The sequence below is a fragment of the Dendrobates tinctorius genome, unplaced genomic scaffold, assembly GCF_039654945.1.
Source record: "Dendrobates tinctorius isolate UK_male_01 unplaced genomic scaffold, ASM3965494v1 ptg000058l, whole genome shotgun sequence".
NCBI classification, from domain to species: domain Eukaryota; kingdom Metazoa; phylum Chordata; class Amphibia; order Anura; family Dendrobatidae; genus Dendrobates; species Dendrobates tinctorius.
The window spans coordinates 10013935-10035549 of record NW_027361726.1 but is presented as its reverse complement, the minus strand read 5'-3'; the positions used below and the strand labels follow the sequence as shown (position 1 = coordinate 10035549).

Sequence of the window (21615 nt, the reverse complement as noted above, 5' to 3'; positions counted from 1 at the left end):
CGAACGTGCTGGGATAAGGTGTTATCTGAGCATGCTCGTGCACTAACCGAGTGTCTTCGGCGTGCTCAAAAAATAAGTACAAGTCCCCGCGGCTGTTCGCCCGGCAATCCCTGCATGTGTTGTGTCTGTCAAACAGATGAGATATGAAGCCCTTGGGACTCGCACATTATTATCGGAGCACGCCGAAGTCACTCAGTTAGCACACAAGCATAATAACACCTTATCCAAGGATGTTCGCTCATCACTACTGACAAGTTAATAGAACTGAAACTCTCTGGTTTTGAGAACGGAGAGGATTTGTAGCAAATTGTTATTACAAGCTCTTTGTCATTTTCCAGCACTGTGTCGGGAAGCTCCAGACCTCCAGGTGTTCCTACAATGGGAGTGATAGTCCTCGCTGACAATCCAGGTCCGGGCACCACCAAATATCAACTGATATAATCAGAAGAGGCAAAATCTTTTCACTGTCCTCTTCACCAGTTAATTTTTTATTAGATTGTTTCACTAGTTGAATATTTGAGGTAAGATTATTCTTAGTCACAACCAATGTCTGTGTATGTGTTCAGATATTGTGTGACATTCGCTTATATGTCTCATAAAAGAAACCAATAAATGTGTAGCGATAAGAAGAGGCCTAAGAATTTACTAAACTCTTTACCCTGTACTGCATGCAACATTAAACCCAACACTACACCCAGCACTGCTCCTAATACTGCACTCAATACTACTGTACACCCAGCTCTGCCTCTAACGCTGCACCCAACACTACACCCAGCTCTGCCCCTAATCCTGCACCCAACCCTACACCCAGCTATGCCCCTAATGCTGCACCCAACACTACACCCAGCTCTGGCTCTAAGGCTGTGTGCACACGCTGCGGATTTTGCTGCGGTTCCGCAGCGGTTTTGGCCGCTGCGGACCCGCAGCAGTTTTTGCTGCGGTGTACAGTACCATGATTCCCTATGGGAATCAAAAACCGCAGTGCAGACGGTGCGGAATTTTCCGCGCGGATTATCTGCGGTTTTCAATCCGCAGAAAGAATTGACATGTCAATTCTTTCTGCGGATTCTCCTGCGGTTTGCCATCTCCTCTATTGAGGAGATGAAAAACCGCAGGACAAAACCGCAGAGCAATCCGCAGGTAAAACCGCAGGTCTTTTGACCTGCGGTTTCACCTGCGGATTTTACAAAATCCGCGCGGATGAATCCGCACCTAATCCGCAGCGTGTGAACACAGCCTAACACTGCACCCAACACTACACCCAGCCTTAATACTGCACCCAACACTACACCCAGCTCTGCCCCTAACACTGCACCCAACACTACACCCAGCCCTAATACTGCACCCAACACTACACCCAGCTCTGACCCTAACACTGCACCCAACACTACACCAGCTCTGCCCCTAACGCTGCAGCCAACACTACACCCAGCTATGCCCCTAATACTGCACCCAACACTACACCCAGCTCTGCCCCTAATACTGCACCCAACACTACACCCAACTCTGCCCCTAACACTGCACCCAACACTACACCCAGCCCAATACTGCACCCAACACTACACCAAGCTCTGCCCCTAAAACTGCACCCAACACTACACCCAGCTCCGGTCCTAACACTGCACCCAACCCTACACCCAGCTCTGCCCCTAACACTACATCCATCTCTGCCCCTAACACAACACCCAACACTACACCCAGTTCTGCCCCTAACACTGCACCCAACACTACACCCAGCCCTAATGCTGCATCCAACACTACACCCAGCTCTGCCCCTAACATTGCACCCAACACTACACCCAGTTCCGGCCCTAACACTGCAGCCAACACTACACCCAGCTCTGCCCCTAACACTGCACCCAACACTACACCCAGCTCTAATGCTGCAGCCAACACTACACCCAGCTCTGCCCCTAAGACTGCAGCCAACACTACACCCAGTTCCGGCCCTAACACTGCACCCAACACTACACCCAGCTCTGCCCCTAAGACTGCAGCCAACACTACACCCAGCTCTGCCCTTAACACTGCACCCAACCCTACACCCAGCTTTGCCCCTAACACTGCACCCAACACTACACCCAGCTCTGCCCCTATGGCTGCAACCAACCCTACACCCAGCTATGCCCCTAACACTGCACCCAACCCTACACCCAGCTCTGCCCCTAACACTGCACCCAACACTACGCCCAGCTCTGCCCCTAATGCTGCACCCAACCCTACACCCAGCTATGCCCCTAATACTGCACCCAACCCTACACCCAGCTCTGCCCCTAACGCTGCACCTAACACTACACCAAGCTCTGGCTCTAACACTGCACCCAACACTACACCCAGCCCTAATACTGCACCCAACACTACACCCAGCTCTGCCCCTAATGCTGCAGCCAACACTACACCCAGCTCTGCCCCTAATGCTGCACCCAACTCTACAACCAACTCTGGCCCTAACACTGCACCCAACACTACACCCAACTCTGCCTCTCACGCTGCAGCCAACACTACACCCAGCTCTGCCCCTAACACTGCACCCAACACTATACCCAGCCCAATACTGCACCCAACACTACACCCAGCTCTGCCCCTAAAACTGCACCCAACACTACACCCAGCTCCGGTCCTAACACTGCACCCAACATTACACCCAGCTCTGCCCCTAAGACTGCAGACAACACTACACCCAGCTCTCCCCTTAACACTGCACCCAACATTACACCCAGCTCTGCCCCTAAGACTGCAGACAACACTACACCCAGCTCTGCCCCTAACACTGCACCCAACCCTACACCCAGCTCTGCCCCTAACACTACATCCATCTCTGCCCCTAACACAACACCCAACACTACACCCAGTTCTGCCCCTAACAATGCACCCAACACTACACCCAGCCCTAATGCTGCATCCAACACTACACCCAGCTCTGCCCCTAACATTGCACCCAACACTACGCCCAGTTCTGGCCCTAACACTGCACCCAACACGACACCCAGCTCTGCCCCTAAGACTGCAGCCAACACTACACCCAGCTCTGCCCTTTACACTGCACTCAACACTACACCCAGCTATGCCCCTAACGCTGCACCCAACACTACACCCAACTCTGGCCCTAACACTGCACCCAACACTACATCCAGCTTTTGCCCCTAATGGTGCAGCCAACACTACACCCAGCTCTGCCCCTAACACTGCACCCGACACTACACCCAGCTCTAATGCTACAGCCAACACTACACCCAGCTCTGCCCCTAACGCTGCACCCAACACTACACCCAGTTCCGGCCCTAACACTGCACCCAACACTACACCCAGCTCTGCCCCTAAGACTGCAGCCAACACTACACCCAGCTCTGCCCTTAACACTGCACCCAACCCTACAGCCAGCTCTGCCCCAACACTGCACCCAACACTATACTCAACTCTGCCCCTAACACTGCACCCAACACTACACCCAGCTCTGCCCCTAACACTACACCCATCTCTGCCCCTAACACAACACCCAACCCTACACCCAGCTCTGCACCTAACACTGCACCCAACACTACACTCAGCTCTGCCCCTAACACTACACCCATCTCTGCCCCTAACACAACACCCAACCCTACACCCAGCTCTGCACCTAACACTGCACCCAACACTACACTCAGCTCTGCCCCTAACACTGCACCCAACACTACACCCAGCTCTGCCGCTAATACTACACCTAGCTCTGTCCCTAATACTACACCCAACACTACACCCAGCTCTGCCCCTAACACTGCACCCAACACTACACCCAGCTCTAATGCTACAGCCAACACTACACCCAGCTCTGCCCCCAACGCTGCACCCAACACTACACCCAGTTCCGGCCCTAACACTGCACCCAACACTACACCTAGCTCTGCCCCTAAGACTGCAGCCAACACTACACCCAGCTCTGCCCTTAACACTGCACCCAACCCTACAGCCAGCTCTGCCCCAACACTGCACCCAACACTATACTCAACTCTGCCCCTAACACTGCACCCAACACTACACCCATCTCTGCCCCTAACACAACACCCAACCCTACACCCAGCTCTGCACCTAACACTGCACCCAACACTACACTCAGCTCTGCCCCTAACACTGCACCCAACACTACACCCAGCTCTGCCGCTAATACTACACCTAGCTCTGTCCCTAATACTACACCCAACACTACACCCAGCTCTGCCCCAACACTGCACCCAACACTACACCCAGCTCTGCCCCTAACACTACACCCATCTCTGCCCCTAACACAACACCAAACACTTCACCAAGTTCTGCCCTTAACACTGCACCCAACACTACACCCAGCCCTAATGCTGCACCCAACACTACTCCCAGCTCTGCCCCTAACATTGCACCCAACACTACACCCAGTTCCGGCCCTAACACTGCACCCAACACTACACCCAGCTCTGCCCCTAAGACTGCAGCCAACACTACACCCAGCTCTGCCGCTAACACTACACCCAGCTCTGCCCTAAACACAGCACCCAACCCTACACCCATCTCTGCACCTAACACTGCACCCAACACTACACTCAGCTCTGCCCCTAACACTGCACCCAACACTACACCCAGCTCTGCCGCTAATACTACACCTAGCTCTGTCCCTAATACTACACCCAACACTACACCCAGCTCTGCCCCTAACACTGCACCCAACAATACACCCAGCCCTAATGCTGCACTCAACACTACACCCAGCTCTGCCCCAACACTGCACCCAACACTATACTCAGCTGTGCCCCTAACACTGCACCCAACAGTACACCCAGCTCTGCCCCTAACACTACACCCATCTCTGCCCCTAACACAACACCAAACACTTCACCCAGTTCTGCCCCTAACACTGCACCCAACACTACACCCAGTTCTGGCCCTAAGACTGCAGCCAACACTACACCAAGCTCTGCCCTTAACACTGCACCCAACCCTACACCCAGCTCTGCCCCTAACACTGCACCCAACACTACACTCAGCTCTGCCCCCAACACTGCACCCAACACTACACCCAGCTCTGCCCCTAACACTGAACCCAACACTACACCCAGTTCTGGCCCTAAGACTGCACCCAACCCTACACCCAGCTCTGCCCCTAACATTGCACCCAACACTACACTCAGCTCTGCCCCCAACACTGCACCCAACACTACACCCAGCTCTGCCCCTAACACTGAACCCAACACTACACCCAGTTCTGTCCCCAACACTGCACCCAACCCTACACCCAGCTCTGCCCCTAACACTGCACCCAACACTACACTCAGCTCTGCCCCCAACACTGCACCCAACACTACACCCAGCTCTGCCTCTAACACTGCATCCAGCTCTGCCCCTAACACTACACCGAGCTTTTCCCCTAACGCTGCACCCAACACTACACCCAGCTCTTCCCCTAACACTGCAGCTAGCACTATACCCAGCTTTGACCCTAATACTGCACCAAACACTACACCCAGCTCTGCCCCTAATACTGCACCCAACACTACACCCATCTCTGCCACTAATACGGCACCCAACACTACACCCAACTCTGCCACTAACACTACACCCAGCAGTACACCCAGCTCTGCCACTAACACTGCACCCAACACTACACCCAGCTCTGCCCCTAATACTGCGCCCAACATTACACCCAGCTCTGCCCCTAATACTGCACCCAATACTACACCCAGCTCTGCCCCTAACACTACACCCAACACTATACCCCACTCTGCACCCAACACTGCACCTAACACTACACCCTACACCCTACACCTTGTACACTGCCCCTATTGGTCAAACAATCAGTAGATTTGGTTTCCAGTACCATCTCTATGCTGATGACACCCAATTATACGCTTCTTCTCCTGACATCACGCCAGCCTTTCTAGAAAACACCGGCGATTGTCTAAACGCTGTGTCTAATATCATGTCCTCACTATATCTGAAACTGAACCTGTCAAAGACTGAACTCCTGGTGTTTCCTCCCTCTACTAATGTACCTATACCCGACACTGCCATTTCTGTGTGTGGTTCCACTATTACTCCCCAGCAACAGGCCCACTGTCTTGGGGTCATACTTGATTCCGAGCTTTCCTTTGCCCCCCACATTCGATCACTGGCTCGCTCTTGTCATCTGCACCTCAAAAACATTTCTAGAATTCGACCTTTTCTTACCTTTGACTCTGCAAAAACTCTTACTGTTTCTCTTATTCATTCTCGTCTCGACTATTGTAACTCTCTTCTAATCGGTCTCCCTCTTACCAAACTCTCCCCCCTCCAATCTGTCTTGAATGCTGCAGCCAGGATCATATTCCTCACCAATCGTTACACCGATGCCTCTACCTTGTGCCAGTCATTACACTGGCTACCCATCCACTCCAGAATTCAGTATAAACTTATTACCCTCACTCACAAAGCCGTCCATGGCTCAGCACCACCCTACATCTCCTCCCTTGTTTCAGTATACCACCCTACCCGCGCCCTCCGTTCTGCTGATGACCTGAGATTAGCATCCTCAATAGTCAAAACCTCCCACTCCCGTCTCCAAGACTTTACACGTGCCGCGCCAATTCTTTGGAATGCACTTCCCAGGTCAATACGATTAGTCCCCAATCCCCACAATTTTAAGCGTGTCCTGAAAACCCATTTATTCAGACTGGCCTACCACCCCAACACATTAACCTAATCTATCCCTGTGTGGCAGAGCCAAAAGTTTTACCATAACCAGGTTCCCCGCATCATGTTCCCACATGCTTTATGCCTCCATTAGCCCTCTGTGTCTGTACTGTTACACACTTAACATTATGACTGGTCCATACAATCAGGGCAACTGTTACCACCCACCTTTCGTGTCTCCCTCTTTCCTCATAGACTGTAAGCTTGCGAGCAGGGCCCTCACTCCTCTGGGTATTTGTTATAATCTACTGTATGTGATTATTGTTATGCTGTAATGTCTATTGTCTGTACAAATCCCCTCTGAAATGTAAAGTGCTGCGGAATATGTCGGCGCTATAAAAATAAAATTTATTATTATTATTATTATTATTACACCCAGCTCTGCACCCAACACTGCATCCAATACTACACCCAGCTCTGTCCCTAATACTGCACCCAACACTACACCCAATTCTACCCCTAACACTGCACCCAACACTTCACCAAGCAATACACCCGGCTCTGCACAAAACTCTGCCTCCAACACTGCACACAGCAAAACACCCGGCTATGCACCCAACACTACCACCAACACCACACCCAACTCTTTACCCAGTACGACGCCCGTCTGTGCACTCAATGCTATGTCCATCTGTGCACCCAACGCTACGCCCGTCTTTGCCCCCAGCGCTATGCCTGTCTGTGCACCCAACACTATGCCTGTCTGTGCATCCAATGGTACGCCCATCTGTGCATCCAATGCCACAACCATCTGTGCACCCTATGCCACGCCCTTCTGTGCACACAACGCTACACCCGGCTGTGCACCTATCTCTGTTCATAACAGTGCACCTGATCCTGCACCCAACACTAGAGCTATACCAAATAACTGCACACCAAACTGCATCACATAATCTGCCCTATGGAAACCCCAACACTGATCCTGGTGGCTGTTAGGACTTGTTGGGAGTTTTAGTTTTGCGCCAGCGGGACAGTCACAGGCTGAACACTGATGCATTAGTTACTCACCTGAGTTTTGTTAAACTGTTCACATAGACAACCGTGTATTGAACAAATAAATCGGTGAAACTGGTGCCGACACGATCCTGGAAGGCAGTCTGCAGTCTGAGGACAGAACAGATGTATGCTGTAATCACTGATGACATTGTATCCTACACACAGGAGAAACCTATGACAACACTAAACGTGCAGTGTGAATGAGGGCTCCAGTGATAAAAGGATAAACCCTATGGTACAAAAAGAGATCCCATTTATATTCCTGCTGGAATATGGACCAGGGAATGACCATTCCTCCCAACAGGGACAACAAACTGGGACAAAGTAGATCCACATCAGGGAAACACTCATCATGCAATCCTGCCCCTATAGCTTCCCCTAGGGAGAGCTCAATGCATATGGATTAATACAGCCACCTCTAGAGGGAGCTCACTACATGCAGATTTATATAGCCACCCCTAGAGGGAGCTCACTACAGCAGATTTATATAGCCACCACTAGAAGGAGCTCACTACATGCATATTTATACAACCACCACTAGAGGGAGCTCACTACATGCATATTTATACAGCCACCACTAGAGGAAGCTCACTTCATGCAGATTTATACAGTCACCACTAGAGGGAGCTCACTACATGCAGATTTATACAGCTACCACTAGAGAGAGCTTGGTGCATGCAGATTTATATAGCCACCACTAGGATGAGATCACTGGATACAGATTTATACAGTCACCAGTAGGGGGAGCTCAATGCATAACTATTTTTATACAGCCAACACTAGGGGGAGTTAATTGTATATAGATTTATACAGTCACCACTAGGGGGAGCTCACTACAAACAGATTCATACAGCCACCAACAGGGGGAACTCACTGCATACAGATTTATACAGACACCACTAGAGGGAGCTCACTACATACAGAATCATACAACTACTATGGGGAGCTCTCTGCATATGCATTAATACAGCCACCACTAGAGTTAGCTTGGTGCAGACAGATTTATACTGCAAATACCAGGGGGCCCTATTTACATATGCATTTATAAAGATATCACTAGAGGGAATTTACTGTATATAGATTTACATATGCACAACTGGCTATATTACACACAGATTTATGCAGCGACTTTTAGGAGGAGATTACTTGATACGTATTTCTACAGCCACCACTAGTGGAAGCTCATTAAATAGAGAATCATACTGCCATCAATAGAGGGAGCTCACTACATACAGATTTACAGATTTATACAGCCACCACTAGGGGGAGTTCACGGCATAGAGATTTATACAGTCACCACTAGAGGGAGCTCACTACATACCACAACTAGGAGGAGCTCACTACATACAGATGTGTACAGCTACCACTAGAGGGAGCTCACTACATTCAGATTTATGCAGTCACCACTAGGGAGAGCTCACAACATACATATTTCTACAGCTACCACTAGAGGGAGCTCACTACTTTTTGTTTTATACATGTGGTGTGCTGTGAATTCTGGTAGAACAAAGAATTTTTTTATGAGCAGTCTACGATTGCTTCTTGCTATTCACATTTACGTTATGTTGAGCAGCTCTGAGGCCTGAAGTGCTGTTCTATAAATGATAGACTGATGCACCGTCTAGGAGAACAGGAACATTCTGGAGAACATGGAAGCTTTGGGTGTAATAACAAACCTTGTGGTGAATGTTCCCAGCTCGTCTATGCAGGTATTGAATGTGGAAATCTCCAGCTCCTCACACAGCATCGCCGAGTTTCGGACATGAGTTCCTATAATCTGCAGAAGATAGAACATGCACACAGGGTTGGTGCCTGAATGCTACGTCATAAAAGGTCAAAATAAGCCCTGGCAAGTAAAAAAGACTGCAGCTCATTAGAAGGGCAGATATAGGCAGCTTTCCTTTCTACCCCTATATTGCCTTACAGTGCCAATAACCCTCCTATACAATGTGGCACAATACTGACATTCAGAGTCAATGATATCACCTTACAATGTGGAGGTGACAATGTGCAGTGAAAGAGCCAACTATAATTGCACTGTAGATACAGGCAAGAAACAGGTGAATTATGAAGTCTAGGGTGGTCCTGAGCTTTGACTCTCTGGTCGTCCTGAGCTTTGACTCTCTGGTCGTCCTGAGCTTTGACTCTCTGGTCGTCCTGAGCTTTGACTCTCTGGTCGTCCTGAGCTTTGACTCTCTGGTCGTCCTGAGCTTTGACTCTCGGCCGTCCTGAGCTTTGACTCTCTGGCCGTCCTGAGCTTTCCAGAGGTAAATAGTTAAAACTTTGATGTTCACATGGAAATTGATATTGTTGGATAGTTCTTGTAAAAAGAATTAATTTTGATATTTATTGCTTATTAAAATTTGCAGACTTGTTGAGATATTATCACTTTTCTTTACATTTTGTTGCATAGGAGACCAACCACTGCTGCTGTCTAGCTTATTATGAAGCTGCTCGGGATTAGAAGGTATCAGGGGCCTCCAGAGATCCTGGCAGGCTTCAGAGCAGTGCTTACAAGCATATTAGAAAGGATTGTAAGTGCTGCGCTTGATCTGCTTTCTAGCAGCAGTGGTCAGTGTCCAAGGCAACAACCTATAAGCAAAAGGAATTGTGAATATCAAGAATGACTGAAAATTTTTCTAAGTTGCAAAATTGCTTATTTTTGAGCAAGCTCTATCCAACAAGAATAATGGGAATAACTGAGATTATTAATAAACCGTGTAGCGGTGTTGGATTCCCCATAAAAAATAATCATTTTAGCTGAATTTACAAATTATTAATGATTTTATTGGCTGTGTAGATTATTATTTTTTTCTTTCTAATGTTCCATAAAAAAGGCAAGTAAGGACTGAGATTCTCCTTTTGCCTTGTGCAAACAGCTCCTATGCAGACCTATGTGTCTCTATGGTGACAGACTACAAACAGACCTAGTGTAGTCTGACCCTGCAGTCCTGTCTTTCTCCACTTTCTCTCCTTGACAGATCAAAGAGGAAGAAGACTACACCGGAATTGTATGTACTGCCCCTTTAAATCCAGCACGGCAGTGAAATGGAAAAGTGTTTGGCGTCAGATATTGAAATTTCTTGATTCCAACAATTAAAACACTTTGTCCTCTGGCAGAGCCGCTATTGTGATGACAATGTTACCGGCCATTGAAATTCAAATGGATCTGAAATTGTAGTTTCCAAATCCCCCATCTCTTGCACTCTGCCAGTTAGCGGCTGGAAATACTCCTATCATCCGCATGAGTCACTGCGCTGTAGTAGCATATTACCCACGAGCTTCGCTTTATTCCACAAGATAAACGCCAAAATATTTAATGCCGGAGAAAATCTTCAGGAACATAAATTGTTTTCAGGTATCAAAGTGCAAGACAACTGGTAAACTGGAGCTTCCTGCAAACCACGAGGCCTGGCTGGCTCAGCGGTGAGCAGCTAAAGCCAGACCACTACTTAAAGGGAATCTGTCACCCCTTTTTTGAGATATCATAATGATATCATTCAATTGTGTGTCACATAAGGATTCTCTTAGTACTTTTGCTTCCCCCTGACCCCGCACCTTTCATGCATAAATACCTTTATTATATTGGCTTATTCACCTCCCCCCCTCCCTGTCTTGCTCTACACAAGAAGAAATGCGTAGAGCAAGACAGGGAGGGGGGGGAGCAGGTGAATAAGCCCCGCCCAGCGGACCGGACCGCGGCAGTTTACATACATCTGAACCGATATAAAAAAGGTATTTATGCATGAAAGGTGCGGGGTCAGGGGGAAGCATAAGTACTAAGAGAATCCTTATCTGACACACAATTGAATTATATCATTATATGATATCTCAAAAAAGGGGTGACAGATTCCCTTTAAAGGGACATTTCATCAGAATCATCTCATTATCTTTAGAATGGGACATTGTCGACAGAGTCCTCTCATTATCAGTAGAGGAGGACATTGTCGGCAGAGTCATCTCATTATCAGTAGAGGAGGTCATTGTCGGCAGAGTCATCTCATTATCTGTAGAGGAGCACACTGTAGGCAGAGTCATCTCATTATCTGTAGAGGAGCACACTGTAGGCAGAGTCATCTCATTATCTGTAGAGGAGCACACTGTAGGCAGAGTCATCTCATTATCTGTAGAGGAGCACACTGTAGGCAGAGTCATCTCATTATCTGTAGAGGAGCACACTGTCGGCAGAGTCATCTCATTATCTGTAGAGGAGCACACTGTCGGCAGAGTCATCTCATTATCTGTAGAGGAGCACACTGTCGGCAGAGTCATCTCATTATCTGTAGAGAAGGACATTGTCGGCAGAGTAATCTCATTTTCTGTAGAGGAGGACATTGTCGGCAGAGTCATTTCATTATCTTTAGAATGGGACATTGTCTTCAGAGTCATCTCATAATAATTATAGGAGTCCATAGGTTATAATCTAGTACAAGAAAAGATTCACAATATAATATTTCCCCTCTGGAATAACATGGGCTTCAGTTGTGGCTGAAAGTCATGCGACATTTGATGGTAAATAGAAACCAAATACCATTGAAAAGGTCTTCAAGCTTTCAGTCTTCAGTCCCGAGACGATTGTTTCATGCCAACCATTCTCACACGAGGTGAAGGTCGGTCCTAGTCATGAGGCATCCGCATGACTGCACCCAGCACACTTACCTCCTCAATGTCTGTGTAAATAGGTAGGTGGCAGCTGTTTGTCAGTATCAGCTTCTCCACCTCTTGTCCATTCTCCCAGTTCTTCTTCTCCATTTCTATTATGTTGTTCAGATATGTCCTGATTGTTTCCTACAAGGAAGGATGATAGGAGTCACCGTAAATGAAAGCCCCATTGTGTATGACATAAAATGATACGGAAGTAGTGCTTGGGGCTCTATACGGAGAAGAAGTGGTTTTTATATATATAATTTTCTGTATCAGGAACACGTGGATGTTGTATAGACTAGCATCAGTGGAGTCAGTAGACGATCACACTGATCAACCATCAGCACACACAGTGGGCCGCTAAGGATAATCCCTGGTAAGAGTGTGATTACCTCTGAACTGCTGCCATTACTCCCCATTACATAGTCACATCTTGTTCCTGTAGCCACTACTAGGGGCAGCATAGCACATACTGATTATTACATTGGGATCAATCTTAGCAGTACAAACTCATATGCATGGAGCTCCTCCTAGTGGTGGCTGCAAAAATCCATAATTTATTGGTTAAAAGGGTAATGTCATCTCCGTAAGAAAATAAGCACTATCCTCTCTTGCTGACAACTGTATCTTCCAAAAGGTAGGGGAGAAAACAAGGGGATCTGCTACCTTGGATCTAATCCTTACAAGCAGGGATGGAATGGTTGAGGAGGTAAGCATGGCTGGGACCCTAGGAGATAGCGTCCATGCTGTTTTAGAATCTTGGATCACTAGAGGAGGAAGACCTATGAAGACTCAGACTTTAAGGTTAGATTTCAGAAAGGCAGATTTTAAGGGACTCAAAGAGAATCAGAGGGATCCAATGGCTGAATATCTGTTAAGACAGAAGTGTCCAGGAAGGATGGGAAATTTTGAAAAATGAGATTCTCAAAGCACAATCATTAACAATTCCGAAAAGAGGGAAGAATAGGAAGCATTTAAGGAAACCAGGATGGATGAGCACAGAACTTAAACACATGCTAAAAAGGAAGAGAGAAATGTTTATCAAATGGAAAGACGGATATCTTAAGAAGAATATAATGCTGTCTGCAGAACCTGCAGGGCACAAATCAGATTATCTAAAGCTGACAGTGAATTAAGGCTTGCAAGAGACGTCAAAAGCAATAAAAAGGATTTTGGGGATATGTCAAAAGTAAAAGAAAAGCCAAAAGATGCTATAGGATTTTTACATGATGAAAATGATGAAATGGTAAGAAAGGATGTCGAGAAGGCCGAATTTTTAAATTCCTATTTTACATCTGTGTTCTCTCAGAAAGGAAATGTAACATCAACTGATCTTCACTGTCATATTAAAGGAATAGAAGAATCCAGGTTATCTGAACTCATCATCTTTCCTCCATCTCACAGATCTTCCTTACCTGACCTATCTATCACAGTTAATGACATCACGCTTTCCCCAGTACCGGAAGTCCGCTGCCTCGGAGTAACCCTTGACTCTGCCCTGTCCTTCAAACCACACATCCAAGCTCTTTCTACCTCCTGTCGCCTCCAGCTCAAAAATATTTCCAGAATCCATCCTTTCCTCAACCCCCAATCTACTAAAATGCTTGTGCACGCCCTCATCAGCTCCTGCCTCGACTACTGCAACATCCTTTTCTGTGGTCTCCCTGCTAACACCCTTGCACCTCTTCAGTCCATCCTTAACTCTGCTGCCCGAATAATTCATCTCTCTCCTCGCTACTACTCCGCTTCTCCCCTCTGCAAATCTCTTCACTGGCTTCCTTTCCATCAGCATATACAGTTCAAATTACTAATACTAACCCACAAGGCCATCTATAACCTGTCTCCCCCATATGTCTCTGAACTAATCTCCCGATACCTTCCCTCACGTAAGCTCCAGTCATCACAAGACCTCCTTCTCTCCTCCACACTTATTCGCTCCTCATCCAACCGCCTCCAAGACTTCTCCCGAATAGCCCCCATCCTCTAGAATTCTTTGCCCCAACATGTCCGACTATCAACCACATTTGGATCCTTCAGACGGAATCTGAAAACCCACCTCTTCAAGAAAGCCTATAGCCTGCAATGACCCCACTACCTCCTCACCACTACCGGTGATATCACCTCAACCAACACCGGAACTGCTGCAACCCACCAACCTACTGTCTCCTTCCCCACCATCCTGTAGCATGTAAGCCTGAAAGGGCAGGGTCCTCTCCCCTCTGTATCAGTCTGTCATTGTAAGTTTGTTTACTGTAAGTGATATCTTTAATTTGTATGTAACCCCTTCTCACGTACAGCACCATGGAATCAATGGTGCTATATAAATAAATAATAATAATAATCTACAAACAGAAAGATAGTGAGGGAACACTTAGCTAACATAAATGAATTCAAGTCTCCAGGTCCAGATGAATTACACCCCAGAGTACTGAAGGAGATAGCAGAAGAAATTTTTGAATCACTATCCATAATCTTTGAAAATTCTTGGAGAAAAGGAGAAGTCCCAGGAGACTAGTGAAGAGCAAATGTTGTTCCTAGCTTCAAAAAGGGGAAGAAGGTGAACCTAGGGAACTATAGGCCGGTGAGTCTGATTTCTATACCAGGAAAGATCTTTGAACAAATTATTAAGCAAAAATGTATGTAAGTATCTGTATAAGAATGAAGTGATTAACCAGGGTCAGCTTGGGTTTGTAACTAATAAGTCATGTCAGACTAACTTAATTTCCTTCTATGACAGAATCACTGACTGGGTTTATCAGGGAAATGCTGTAGAAATAGTATATCTTGACTTCAGCAAAGCATTTGACAAAGGTTCTTACACAATCCGTATTGAAAAAATGACTAAGTATGAAATTGACAAGGCAACTGGTAGGTTAATTCATAACTGGCTTAGAGATCGGACCCAAAGAGTGGTCATGAATAGCTGCACATCCAGTTGGAAGAATGTCTCAAGTGGGGTACCACAGGGCTCTGTCCTGGGCCCTGCATTGTTCAACATGTTTATCAATGATTTAGATGAAGGAATTGAGGGTAGACTGATTAAATTTGCTGATAACACAAAGTTGGTAGGGATAGCTAATACTAGAGAAGAGAGAGGCTTCAAAGAGATATAAATAAACTGGAGCAGTGGGCAGCAACTAACACCAATGATCTTTAACAGTGAAAAATGCAAAGTACTACATCTGGGGAATTCAAATGAAAAAAGCATATACAGAATGGGAGGAATAGTGCTAAGCAACAGCACATGTGAAAAAGACTTGGGTATACTAAAAGATCACAGACTGACCATGAGTCATCGGTGTGATGCACCAGCAAAAAAGGCAAATACAATTCTGGGATTTATTAACAGAAGAATAGAATCTTGATCATGTGAAGTACTTATCCCCCTCTACTCCTCTTTGGTCAGACCTCATCTGGAATACTGTGTCCAGTTCTGGGCACCACATTTTAAAAAAGACATTGAAAAATTGGAGCAAGTTCAGAGAAGAGCGACTGGAATGGTGAGCGGACTGCAAACTATGTCCTACGAAGAATGGGTAAAGGATCTGGGAATGTTTAGCTGCAAAAAAGAAGGATGAGGAGACTTAATAGCTGTCTACAAATATTTCAAGGGCTGTCAAATTGTAGAAGGATCATCCTTATTCTCATTTGCACATGGAAACACAAGAAGCAATGGAATGAAACTGACAGGGAGAAGATACAGATTAAATATTGGAAAAAGAACTTTTTGACAGTGAGGGTGATCAATGAGTGGAACAGGCTGCCACGAGAGCTGGTGAGTTCTCCTTCAATGGAAGTCTTCAAACACAGGCTGGACAGACATCTGTCTGGGATGATTTAGTGAATTCTGCATTGAGCAGGACGTTGGACACGAGGACCCCGGAGGTCCCTTCCAACTCTACCATTCTATGATTCTAATTCTTAGTGATTGCTGGAGGTCCAAGCTTTGGGAATCTCAAAATGCTGAGAATGAAGGAGCCACATCTCTGCTCAATTTTTTGCATCCCCATTACTGTTTTTCCTGATGTTCTACTTGTACTAGTTAAAAAAAAAAAAAAAAAGCATGAAGAGGAAGCAGTGCTTGAGAAGATCTCAAATGCTGCCTCCCCTCCTCCATTCTCAGTGACGGTCCAGAAGACTGACCTTCAAGTGATCACTAAGTCGCGGTGTATTCAACTGATCCTATCTTGTGTCATATACATAAAGAAATCTCTGTGTCTCAGGAGATCAGCAATGTTCTGCTGTAAGACAACTGTCTGCAGCAGGAGCCTCCCCCGTCTGCCCTGCACAATGGCGGATCTTAATAGGGGCGGATGGGCCGGTCGCCCAGGGCCCAAGGTTTTTTGGGGGCCCAGGGGCAGGGGCGGGCTGGGCCGGGTGTCAGAGAGGCAAATGCCCCCCAGGCCGCTCCCCCAGCACCTGTACAGTGCCGGCCGTGCCCCGTGCTGTGACGCCGCCGGCAGCAGACAGCCGCCCGCGTCACATTCTATGAGGCCGGGGCCGGGAGCTGTGCACGGCCGTCACCTTGACGGCTGCTCAGCTCCAGCTCCCTCCGGCTGTACTTCCGGGTCAGATGTCGGGCGTGCGCGATGACGTCATCGTGCACGCGCCGACATGTCCCGGAGGATGCTGAAAGCAGAGGCGCTGCTGGGAAGCGAGCCGGCTGTGAGGTAAGTATGGGGAACTTTTTTTATTTTTTTTTATTTATAAAATGAATTAAATGGGGGAGGGGGTGAGTGGGGGTTGTACAGGATGAAGGGGGGATGAGTGGGGGCTTCACAGGATGAAGGGGGGATGAGTGGGGGCTTCACATGATGAAGGGGGTGAGTGGGGCTACACAGGATGAAGGGGGTTGAGTGGGGTTGTACAGGATGAAGGGGGGGTGACTGGGGTTGTACAGGATGAAGGGGGGATGAGTGGGGGCTTCACAGGATGAAGGGGGAATGAGTGGGGGCTTCACATGATGAAGGGCGGTGAGTGGGGCTGCATATGATGAAGGGGGGGTGAGTGGGGCTGAACATGATGAAGTGGGGGATAAGGGGGACTGCACATGATGAATTAAGGGGTAAGTGGGACTGCACATGATGAATTAAGGGGTAAGTGGGACTGCACATGATGAATTAAGTGGTAAGTGGGACTGCACATGATGAATTGGGGGTAAGGGGGACTGCACATGATGAATTGGGGGTAAGGGGCACTGCACATGAAGTGGGGGTAAGGGGGACTGCACATGATGTGGGGGTAAAATTAACTGCACATGATGATGGGGGGAGTGGGGCTGCACATGAAGTTGGGGGGGAAGGGGACTGCACATGATGAAATGGAAGGGGGGATAAGGGGCTGCAAATGATGAAGCGGCACTGCAGATGAAGTGAGTGGGTGATAGGGGACTGCAATGGATGAAGTAAGGGGACTTCAAATTAAAGTAGATCCCCTATGGCCAGGATCACGTTGGGCGATTTTGTGCGTATTGGCCGTAGGCCTACAGCTTATGTGCAACGTCTTTTTAGGCCATGTCCACACCTGGTGGAATGGTGGCGGGTTTTCCGTATGGACCCGCAGCAAACCAAGTGCTGCAGTCCGTACGGCTGTCAATTCCCGCACGGGGACCGCAGCGCTCAGGTGCGAAGGGGGGTACAGGGGCCCAGGTTTTATGAACAGCCCCAGGCCCATAGTCCACTTAATCCGCCACTGGCCCTGCATGTAATAGGACAAAAGATTGCTAAGCCCCTCCCACTTGACGTATGGAGGCAGAGCATCAGCTGACCCCAGCAGATGACGGAACAGATCAGCAGGAGATTAAATCTTTATTTTCTGTAGGATTTCTCCAGATAAAACTTGTATTTCTAGTTTTTAGAGTCTTTGGTTCTGCTCTCTGGCTCCAGCTCCGCTGCTTTGTCTGGTGGGGTTTGTGGTGATCTGAAACCTTAATCAGTCCAAGGGTTAAAAAAAACGCTTTACTTCCAAAAGCAGCACCGCATGTTTCCATGGGTTCTGTCTGGTCTTACAGTTCTGCTCCAATGAAGTGAATGGTGGCTGAGCTGCAATACCACACACAACCTGTGGTCAGGTGTGGCGCTTGTTTTGAGAATAAAGCAGACATGTTTTTGAAATACTAGACAACCCCTTTAATTTTTGAATTACAGAAAGGACAGAGAATATTCGTCTACGTTACCTGTAAAGTTTGGTTATAATCTTTTTTCAGTTTTTCAAGACATTCTCCTTCCAGCAGAGGGCGAAGACTAAAGGGGTTAATTTCTTCATGAAGTTCCGGATTTCCCATAAACTTATCACTGTAAGGGGTTAAACAGACAAAAAGAGTCATAATGAGACTTTTCTAAATCTGTACCAGAAAAAAACAGGGGAACCTAAATCTCCTAGGACATGCTGAGAGTTGTAGTTTTACAACGTTGCTCCAGGAGATTAGCAGCTGCCACAATGGCTGTCACCCAGCTTTCCAAAACCCAGACCATCCAGCTGCAGAAAATCTACAAGTCCCAGCATGCCATGGCAGCTTTGGACTATCAGAATATGCAGGGAGTGGTAGTTTTGCAAAAGTTGTAATGTCAGTGGCTGTCAATCAGCGCCCCGGGAATGACGAGCAGCATATTAGTCGCCATTCAAGATGGTGTATAATTCATGACCGTCCAACTATTGCACAACTACAACCCCCAGCATGCCATGGCAGCCGCTCACTGTCATGGTATGCAGGAAGTTGTAGTTTTATAAAGTACCAGTCCGAGTGATTAACGATGGTGATAGTGTCGCTGCCAGATGAAGACGGGTCCGGGGTTTACATTTCCTGAGGATTTCCTTAATTTTGGGGACGTTTTACACTCTTGAGATGTCAGATTGTCAGAGATGGCGGCAGATCTGTTGCCATGGCGACGGTCGGGGGTGACGCTCATCCAATATGGGCGGTGGCTCTCACGGCTCCTTCTTACCCCCCGACTCGGCTCCGTGCTGATAAATTCACTTTCCTCCCGGCGGAGGCTGATAGGCGCGGAGTGTGCGCCAGCGGTGATTACGGGTACAGAGAAAGCACTTAATGCAGCCCAAGGACGTGTCATCACAGTGTGCCGCCGAAGGATTAATCATTGCTGGATTTCTAATGTAAATCTATCTAACCCACGGATATTAACCCTCTAGGTACGGGGAAAGTACAATCACTTTCCATAAATGTCTTTTTCACCTGATGTAAATGCCGCTGTTCTCCTGAATCTGGCGCTGTTTTTCTTTTGTTCCTGCGCCTCTCCGTTCTTAAGATACGAGCTCTTCTTCCCTATATATAAATATAGTCTTGTTATCCAAGTGGGTGTGATCCTAAAAACTCTTCTTTAGGACACACCCACTTGGTAAAAAGCCAATATTTTAGCTCAGGGAAGAAGAGGCCATATCTCAGGAACAGAGAGGCACAGGAACAAAAGAAAAACAGTGCCAGATTCAGGAGAACAGCGGCATTCACAGCTGGGGAAATGTCATATTTATGGAAAGGGACAGGAACTCTTTAAATGATGAAGATTGGATTGTGTATACTTTTGCAATTTTTTTTATATATGTATCTAAACAAATGTAATGTGGACGTGCTGCTCAAGGAGTTTGGAAGCAAATGGGAGCAAAGATATGGGGCAATAGCTGGACATAGCGCTCGGCTTTTTGAGGATAGGTGTGATTGTGGCATGTTTGAAAGCAGAGGGGAAGGTACCAGAAGTTAGTGATAGGTTGAAGAGATGGGTTAGGGATGGGATTAGTGTAGTGGTGGGGTTGAGGAGGAGGTGGGATGGGGTCAAGTGCACAAGTGGTGAGGTGTAATTTGGAGAGAAGATGAGCAAGCTCTCCTTCAGTGATTTTGGAGAGGGAAGTTATGGGGTTTGGCCTTTGGTCTGGCATACAAAGGGATTGTGGTGGTCGGACAACAAAGACTTGCCTTGTTTGGTCTATTTTATTTTTGAAGTGCATGGCAAAGTCCTCAGCAGAGATTATGGAAGTAGGAGGGGACAGTGGTGGGCGGGGGAGGGAGTTAAAAGTGTTGAACAACTGTTTGGGGTGGTGGGATAAGGAAGATACAAGGGATGTAAAGTAGGCCTGTTTAGCAGAGGTGAGAGCTGATTTGAATGCATGTTTGAATACAGTGAAGTCGCCTGGCGAGTGCATTTTCTTCCAACGCCACTCTGCAACCCTGGACACTTGCTGGAGCTTTTTAGTGATGTTATTGTGCCAGGGTTGTTTATTGATATGTCGCACTCTGCCATGAACGAGATAGGCGACTGCATTAATAGCTGATGTGAGAATGGCATTGTAGAAAGCTGTGGCACTGTCTGTGTCGTGCAGTGAAGATATGGAGGACAGTGGCAGAATAGAGTCAGAGAGCGTGTTGGTATGTAGGTGTGCGAGGTTTCTGCGGGGGTGCGCGTGTTGCTGGACATGGGTGACAGGTGAGGAGGACAGGGATGAGAAAGTGAGTAGATGGTGGTCAGATAGAGGGAGAGCGGAGGTGGTGAAGTTAGATACTGAGGTCCAGTTGGAAGAAAGCCACTTGAGGGTCATCTTGTCACCTAAAGGTCACCTAGTCAACTCAGAGTCGTCTTGTCACCTTGTCACGTCAGGGTCACCTTGTCACCTCAGGGTCATTTTGTCACCTCAAGGTCATCTTGTCACCTCAGGGTCATCTTCTCACCTCAGGATCAGCTTGTGACCTAAAGGTCACCTTGTCACCTCAGGGTCATCTTGTCACCTCAGGGTCACCTTGTCACCTAAAGGTCACCTTGGCGCTGGTGGGATGGCTTTAATTCTTTCTTATTAATTAAAACCAGTGTTACTAAGAACCCTGTGTTATTTCAATTCACTTTTGCTTGTTTCTTCTTTAGTTAAAGCACGTTTATGACCATTTTGTTTCCTGTAGGTTTTGTCTGTTTTGTGGCCAATGTGAACATGCGCTTATGTGCTTCATGTATACCAACTTAAACCCAAGCTTAGTTTTTGTGTTTTTACATGTGCTGCTCAGTATGTAATTGTAGGGACAAGTTTTTGGTTTTAGGGCACGAGGAGAGACACGAGTCATTGCTATGCAGAGTTCTCCAGATCCTTTTACCTTGAATGCGAGTGGATACAGAGGACGAGAGCAGCCTGGGAGCCTGACCCGTGACATCACTGTGCATGTGGGATGTCATCACTGATTAGGCAGCTCCACTGGCAAATCCAACAAGGTACTTCATTATTTTCCTAACAGTATTGCTCTTCGTGCCATGTGGCCCAGTTCACACCCGATTACATCCCCAATGGCATATACAGCTGCATTATTAG

The 21615-nt window shown here is 47.4% G+C and overlaps 1 protein-coding gene across 1 annotated transcript in view; it reads right to left on the bottom strand.

The window, feature by feature from the left end:
- Positions 1 to 21615, bottom strand: part of EXOC3L4 (exocyst complex component 3 like 4) — a 79945-nt gene that overhangs the window by 32385 nt on the left and 25945 nt on the right. Inside the window, exons 4-7 of the mRNA XM_073578026.1 lie at positions 18488 to 18605; positions 12328 to 12456; positions 9345 to 9445; positions 7681 to 7776 (exon numbers count right to left, since the gene is read on the bottom strand). Of these exons, the coding sequence (XP_073434127.1) occupies positions 7681 to 7776; positions 9345 to 9445; positions 12328 to 12456; positions 18488 to 18605 (444 nt within the window). The remainder of the gene's footprint in view (positions 1 to 7680; positions 7777 to 9344; positions 9446 to 12327; positions 12457 to 18487; positions 18606 to 21615) is intronic.